Source organism: Dreissena polymorpha, chromosome 1 (genome assembly GCF_020536995.1).
Source record: "Dreissena polymorpha isolate Duluth1 chromosome 1, UMN_Dpol_1.0, whole genome shotgun sequence".
Taxonomy (NCBI): domain Eukaryota; kingdom Metazoa; phylum Mollusca; class Bivalvia; order Myida; family Dreissenidae; genus Dreissena; species Dreissena polymorpha.
The window spans coordinates 83,577,145-83,586,026 of NC_068355.1; the positions used below are offsets into that span (position 1 = coordinate 83,577,145).

General features: G+C 34.9%; 1 protein-coding gene across 1 annotated transcript in view; it reads right to left on the bottom strand.

Moving 5' to 3' along the window:
- Window positions 1–967, bottom strand: part of LOC127838363 (ephrin-B1-like) — a 115,408-nt gene extending 114,441 nt beyond the window's left edge. Inside the window, exon 1 of the mRNA XM_052366087.1 lies at window positions 629–967. Within this exon, the coding sequence (XP_052222047.1) occupies window positions 629–759 (131 nt within the window). The 5' untranslated portion in view covers window positions 760–967. The remainder of the gene's footprint in view (window positions 1–628) is intronic.
- Between the last annotated feature and the right edge of the window lie 7,915 nt (window positions 968–8,882).

Sequence of the window (8,882 nt, forward strand, 5' to 3'; positions counted from 1 at the left end):
TGTTAGAATTACCAACACAGAATGTATTGATTTTGGCAAAAGCAATTAAATTTCCAATGAGTTCTTGGCTGCCATATTCACTAGTTAGTTCATTCTTCTAGGAAATAAGTGAAGTATACATGTTCAGTGTTGAACAGGTTCAGTTACATATTACCACAGATTTCTATTTCATGGTTATACTCTGGTACAAGTTTTCATCACAAGCTAATGAAGTCTATATCAGATAACAAACTGGATATGATTATTATATAATGGAAAAGCTCTTACATTATCACTTGTATTTAAATCAATATTTTCAATATGAATATTTGTTCACAAAGTTTTATGTACTTCATCCATATTTATATTCCTGCACATCCAATACCAATTTACACACATTTTCACAGATTTTGGTACTTAACAAATAGTAAATGTATTTATCTACAAATGCATTATAGTTGGAATACTCTGAATTATAATTGCAAGAAAAATAGCATTTAAAATGTCATGTTTGTAAAAAAATGTATTTTACAAATTATAGATGAAACGTGTTTATAAAAGTTTCAAAATAGGCTAAATCAAATCATTTAAGAACTTAGAAATTTTTACAAACACCGACCGGTGTGTGCGTTGCACAAGACTTACTTACCCCGGGTAATCGTCCTTCCAGGTGACATTAAAGGTGGGGATGTTGGCCGCTACTCCCGAGTGAACACAACCCACCGCAGTCACCATGGTAACCAACTTCCACATATAATCCTTCCATCGGCACGGGCTCATGGTCAGTCAACAACACTCACAGTTTCAATATACCTCCAAATTTTAAATAATCCACACTCAATGTACACAATCTGTTATTTTTTACTCTGAAAGTAAACTTATTAAATTCCATCAATAATTTATAATGAAAATTTAAAAAAAAAATCAAAGCGGTTTTGTTAAGCTCCTCTATGAGTTACTCTTACCGCGACATTTTGACAACTGACATTGCACGATTAGTTGATTGACATTAGGCATGGTCACGTGAGTACTTACCTGTACCGCCTTAAACAAAGCGAGACAACTGCTACAGAATACAGGGCGCAGGATCACGTTACTTGGCAATCTCCACACAGAGTTGTCGTTCAATGCTCGAATGTAATGTAACCATCGTGCAAGAGATTGGTTACTTGGATGTTCATGTTATGCGGCTTATGGCAATGTGGAAAACATCGAAATTACTTGATTTAATAAGCAGGTGTTCTTGGCCAAAAAAAATAATCGATGTGTAATTATTTCATTAACACGGTTGTGCTGCATACAAAGTGAAATTTTGCCACCGATTTCAGACATATTCACTCACGTATTCTTAAATCTTAACATGTCGACACAAACTGCAAGAAAAACTGCCATTTAAGCACTGAAGATTAAAAAAAAAAGATGTCAAGAACTTGAGATATTTGCAAAAATAAAGTTTACGGTGTGTTTTCATTCTGTCATGCCCGTGTGTAAACCGCTGTGAACCCCGTTGATCCTGCATCCTGGAATAGAGTTGGTACGCTAGGGCATTTCTCCGGATTTCCTTTAATAACTTTTTTTTATCTTGACGTCTTCGATATTGAATCAAAAACCGAGGGAAGCACAAACACCACAGAGCCAAAACGGCTTATTCATTAAAAATAAATGTAATTTAAATACCGAGCGACTTACCGGGTGAAAATATGGATCGCATATTCATAACGAACTACACAAAAACGACGTCATCTTTGAAGTTTTTAGTTCCAACTCACCTCACTTAAAATCTGTAAGCTCACGTATACGCATGCCCCCACCCCCTGTGGATACAGCCACAATTAGTTTGGTTGGTGGTCACCTTACTAGACAGGTGGGGATTCCTCCGGGTACTCCTATATCCATCCACATAAATACCTACTCAAATTTAAAAATCTCTAAGTAACAACTAAAAATCAGGAAATTGTAGCTACATTTGTATATTCCGAATTTGTCAAAACGTTCGCGAGTCTAGTAAGCAGATTAGGTAGGAGTGCTGGGTCCACATATAATGCAGCTCAGGCTCGGAAGGACCTCATAAACTTCGAAACACACACATACATGTATATATAATAATACTGTAAAGTTTTTTCCATAACACATTAACACGACACTAACCATAATGATAACAGGTTGTTTTTTAACCATATCCTTTATACTTTAATAAGGTCATAATTAAAAATGAACTAATAGTTGTTGTTGGTCAATGAACCCAGCCTCACAGAAACTTTTTCACAGTTTGACAAAATGACATTCTTCCAATTATCTATATCGAAAAGAAAAATGGAATAAATATTTAATTTTTTAGAAATATGGAACTTTTTGCTATTTTTTTAGTCAATGAAATCGCCTGTTCGACTGTATAGTGTTCGGTCTTTCCTCGGTCCCGTCATTTTGTAAGTCAGCTAAAGCTGACCTCAACGTAGTCAATCCATCTATACGCCCCTTCCTCCCCCGTTCTTTCACGAATGTGCAATATTTATACGTGTGCAAATTTCTGTTTATAAGAATCACATAGGAGCTCATGCAGTGTTTTATTGGTATGTTTTCGAAAAATATTTTCAACTTTCTATGCGCGATCTGTCTGTATGTCTACACAAAGTGTACAAAACCGTTAAAAAAGACATAGCTCTAGAAGTATTCAAGCCAAATCGAAATCTTACGAAACGAGATGTTGGAAACATAGAATCAAAGTTTTAGTTGCCAAAAAAAACGAAATAGCGCTCGACATTAATGAAGAGATCAGTCGTATACGAGCACGCGTCCGCGAGGTCGAAGAGGACGGACATTATGACCCCGATTGGTGCATGATTTTGAGCGGACGCAAGATACAATACGGAAGAGACATCATGGAAATAGCAAACAATCTCATTCGTGCTTGAGACGCATACAACTATATGAGCCGCGTTCTGATAAAACTCGGCTTAATGCATGTGCGTAAAGTGTCGTCCCAGATTAGCCTGTGCAGTCCGCACAGGCTAATCAGGGACGACACTTTGAGTTTCAAATGTATTTTTCGTTTAAAGGGAGTCCCTTTTTACCGAAAATCTAGTTTAAGCGGAAAGTGACGTCCCTGATTAGCCTGTGCGGACTACACAGGCTAATCTGGGACGACACTGAACGCACATGCATTAAGCCCAGTTTTATCAGAAAAATACACATATAACGATATCTGGAGCCGTGATCCTCCCAACCAAGTTGCACGGAAAAACGGGTCCTGTGGAAATCAACTTACGAACTTTCTCGTTCTGCGACACAAACCGAAACTAAAAGTGATTGTAAGACATCATCATGTGTTTATCAAAAAAGGTAAATCACACGCGTAGAGACTTATTGAGCTCAACGCATGAGCGATGCGAGGTAAATCACACGCGTACAGACTTATTGTGCTCCACGCATGAGCGATGCGAAAGCAACTCACACGGAGCCCAATTACTGGCTGGATGTAAATGGTCGAGTCTGCGCTCTACAAGGGTCAGCAACTCAACATGAGACGCACTGCCCCACTTGGTCATTTGTACATATTGTACAATTAAATGTGTGTGGATGGTCCCAATACATTCGAAACCATCGTACTGCATTATACATTCTTAATGTTGACATGATTTCGTTGTGTAAAAGCGGTTGTCTGGCAGCCATGTTACAAAACATTGATAGTTAATAATGTTTCGGATATAATAGAATTGGAATCCACCGGATTTAACACAAGCTTTTGTATGGAGGTGGGGGGGGGTGACTGCTTGTCCAATAGCATATGTTCAACGATTACGATGTAATCGTGGTAGATCAAATATATGTTGGGTTCATGCCACCAGAAGGTTCGCCGAGAGGAGGCGATGGTCAAGGATTCTTCGCGCATCTTTTAGCACAGTTATACACACATGCATAATGTGTCTAAATGATCCTTGTTCAAGCTTATTATGGACCACACTATCGGCTTTTTCAACATGGCCGTGATGTTTTGAAGTTTTACCCGACTACAAAGTATGTGTGTTTAATGGAATGATTCTCAAAAGTAAGAACAACTTTACATCAATTCATGAAACAGGGAAAGCAGTCGAAGATAATAAAAAGATATATATTTGTTCCGTGACAATGATTTCTTCATGATCGATCACCCATACCAGATCATTTTGCAGTGTCCCTTATTGTTGAAATAGATTGTACTACTCGATTTTCGCGGTCCAATAAGTTATCGAGACACCCAGCGCCAACAACCCCTTTTATAATCTACGTAAAATTCTGCCAGATTGTATGATCAGCTACACTATTAAGGCAGTAAGGCAGCTTTATACTCTATATATGTACAAATGAAATGCGACTGTACGTATATGCTGTTCTTTGCGTATATGATGTATGGAAGGGTATTTAGGTAAAAATTACATCATTCGTGGTGAATATTTACATTATGACTGATGCTTATTCTAATATGCTTTATGCTTTATAAACTGACCAGACATTGCCACCTGTGGTTAGGGACCAATATACAAGTATAGGTCCCTGCTGTGGCGTATGACACCATAGTGTTATTTAGTATTGGTCGGCACAGTATCTGATCATAACGAGATAATTGGTTTGTGCTGAACACAGGGGCAATAAAACCACAGATCTATCAATAAACAAGATTATTGAGATATCTTTTATTGAACACCGCGATAAAAATGCTCAAACCACGGACTCTAGATTACACGGATAAGAAACATGGCAACATTCTCAGAATCATCACTGCTATATGTGTAATCACCTAACAATTCGTCTAAAAATAATTGATATATTTGAGTTAAAGACGATGTACTGTTGTATAAGTCTGAATAAACTATCTGTCTGCCTGTCTAAATCTAAGCCGTCATCGTCCCAGTGAAAAAAAAATCTGATTTTGAATAGTTGGACATGATGCCCTGATGTCAAAATACGAAATGACCCGCGTAACACCGACCGTGATTTTCAAGAATCTTAAATAAATTGATAATTTAAGGTAAATAACATTTTATATAATTATACATAATTACCTCGTTGATAATAAACAGCAAACGATGAAGGTTTTTGACACCCATTTTATTTCAAGTATGCATGCAAAGCCGAATAATATCGAGAGGGTCCGCTATATACGCTGTTTTATCATAAATTTAACACCCTTTCTGTGTTATAAACAAGAGCTGAAATCGTTAATTTATTAAGATTCATTTATAATAAGCTTTATTGATATGTTTCGTGAACAAAATACTACAATATATTCCATAAAAAAATATAATAATATGGCAAAGGAAATTCAATGGCCGGTTTCTAAACAATACATAATCGCCAAGACCGTAGCATCAGTTCAGTGCGTTAGGAACGCGCGCTACTTTCTTCCGCCTTCATTCCTTAATTACTTTCGTTTTTAAACATTTTTTTCTATCATATACAGAATTCTATTCTCCTAAGCAAGATGTAATTTTTAAAACTGAATTCCAAATATAAACGCTACAAATTGGTATTAAGTACGAACATGTCAACCGTAAATCTAGATTCTAAAACTCCAAAACGGTATTTTATTTGCAAAAGTTAAAGTTATAACTCGCCGGGCTGTCGAAATCAGAAGAAAAACTTATTATATATTTATATATCTGTTTACTACGTAACGTAAGCTTTCTAATGATATATAATTTGTCAAAATCGGCCGAGAAATGAAACTATAATTTAACAAAAGACGTGAGTGGGTACATCAAAATGTATAACCTCGGCGCTTCGCTGTACGCTAATTGTAAAAGATCGATAGCCACAACACGTTAAAACGCGCGGTGGTAAAACATAAAATGTGTATTTCTTGTGTTTAACTCGCTATAAATCCATTAATAACAACGGTAATATAAAAAAAGTTATTTTTTTTTTAAAGAGGAATTAAAAAGTAACAAGATAACGTATAAACCAATAAAATCGGATGAATACTTTTTGCATAAGATTGAATTTACTACAGTAAGGGTCAAATACTCGATTCATCTCCTATCAATATACACTCCGTGCTTACGGACACAATAAATGCAAGCTATCAACTCAAATGGGTAATTTGTGTTCGTAGCTTAATTATCAAAACTATCCACATCACAAGACATTAACATTTTTAATTCTGACACAAATGCGGGAATTAACATGAAGGAGCTTTCTTTCCATTGCATCATTATTGGGATTAATTTTATGACATCAGGATAATCCCCAGCGGAAATTAATGAATGTCATTAAAAGTGTTGTCCTGCATGATCAATGTTTATTCTGACACTTAATCAATAATACAACATGCCTTTTAAAACATATTTAATAGTGCTAGATTCGCATGCATGGCGAAAAATTGGCAAGTGGAATAAATAACAACCGGACAAGCAGTTCATGTGGTGATCTTGGTCAAAACAGTATTAATTTTAAGATAATTTGAAATGAAATAAAATAAGTTACACACAATAACGGATATACAAAATGCAATATACAGACATGTCACATTATACATACATGAGTTGTGAATAGTTTTTTTGCGCATTAAGAAATATATGAACATAGCTATTTTCTTAAATTTTAGATCATTTTTTGTTGTTAGCAGATTAATAAATTCGAGTTCTTCTCTGTTTCCACTATACCAGGAAAAAAGGTGCATGTTACGGTCTTCGTGAAATTTAGAACAATGACAACTACATGAAATTCGTTTTCAATGACACACAACGTACGTTAGACCCCTATTAATTCTCCTCTATAAATGTTTTAGCACGTGTAGCCACTGATAGCAATTAACATTTGGTGGCGAATGATGCGGATTTACACATTAAAGTGCATATTATATATAATGTTAAAACGCATGGTAAGATATTTACAAGGTATGGTAGTAAAATGGTATACTAGCGTGTTAAGTGTCATTATCAAGTATCTTATTAGGTAGAGCTGGAAGAATGTAAGACTGAGTAGGAAGACGAAAAACTGTAACGTTATAGCACTCAACGACATCCAAATTCCAATATGGTGGCCTGTAGCAAGTCATAACCAGAAACTCGTTGACAACACGATACGTTGTTGGGACATTATTAGATTTTTGTTTTGCTCAGAAGTAAGCTCTTCAAATCCAAGCAATAAGTCGTAGCTCGTAAGAGGAAACTGGATATTTCCCAACGATAGTTGTTAAGATGTTCGTAGTGCCGCCTAATATATATGTTGAAGGAATGGTACTCCACGTGGAATGTACCCAATGCGCAATCTTGCGTGAATCTATCTTTACTGATGCAATGCCGTAACACTATATGTCATTTCGTTACAGCTTTTCGTCTTCTACTCAGTCTTTCTCTCTAATTGCTCTATAATATTCGCTAAATTAACTTTCAATTAACAAACATAAAAGGAATACAATGTTATATAAAGATATGAAGATCTAAGGTTGTCATTTCATTATCTTAATAGAGGAATTTTAAAACAAAATAACGTAAACAAATTTGTGGTGATGTATAGGTGGACCTTATCAATAAAATATTCAACGATTTCCTCATTTTAGTTCCATCTTCATTGAATATTTCGATCTATAAAACACACCTAAATGTCGGCGTCGTCATCATCAACTTATACATACATGTATCTCTGTCTATATTACTGGTATAAAATTGAAACTTCATACATTCGTTCGTGGTCATTGTGGAAGGTAACTGATCAACTTTTAAGATTCTTACCGGCAAATTAGCATAATTGTGCCCTTTTACGTACTTGGATATTTGGTTAAGCTAAATGTCCTCCATATATACATCATTGTTTCTGCTTAAGTATTCAATAAAAAATTCATACATGCTTTCGGAGTCATTGTGTGATGTCACCGACCATCTTATAACTCTGACCTCCAATTACGCAGGAGTATGCACCTTTTTGCGTTTAACAAATTATGATTAATATTTGCTCGAAACATCAGGTACTCAATATATTTATATTGATTATGAATATGGTACCGTTAATTCAGGATTTACATAAACATTCTCTTACCGAGACCTTTAACGTTGACCAACCTTTAATCATGCCCATGCCCATGTTTGTACATGGACGTCAGATTCAGAATTTTATGTTAGTTGAAATTCAGGTAAAAATACTTGAAACAAGTACATTGTCCTATAACTTCTACAAATATGAGATTACAATTTTGATATAACAGACGAAAGCCCATAACTCTGACCTGCATTTGAGAAAAATTATATCCCTTATTGTACTTTGAATTCATATGAAATCCTGGTAATAAGTGTTCAGCAACTTATCTGTCTGCTAACATGAATAGAGTTTCATTTGGGGCCAGTTTGGTCAAGATGAAGGTGTTTGCTAAATAACTTTTGACTTATTTAGCCAGGGATTGGATTGGGGCCACTAGGGTAACTCTTTCTGTATATATATATATATATATATATATATATATATATATATATATATATATATATATATATATATATATATATATATATATATATATATATATATATATATATATATATATATATATATATATATATATATAGCAAGAGTTTCTGCACAATAACTTAAGTGTTGATGGAGGTATTGTGCTTTAAATTTTTTGTAGATATCTTTCATGCAGCACAAGGGTTGGTTTGCATTTGAAGCCAGTTTGGCCAAGATAATTTTTACTTTAACTAAAAAAGGTTTATACTGCATTCTTTGAATTTAGATGAAGATATTATGCTGGAGTTGTGTGTTTAGGGAGCTTAGATGAATACCTTGTTTTCAAGGTTAACCAAATTCAACTACATGTAAGATATTTCGTAAACAGGTGAAACCTTACTTTTCTTGCATGGTCACACGCCTTGTTTTAAATTGTCAGCTTAAAGTTTACATACATGTAAACTATACACCTACTGCACATATTCAAC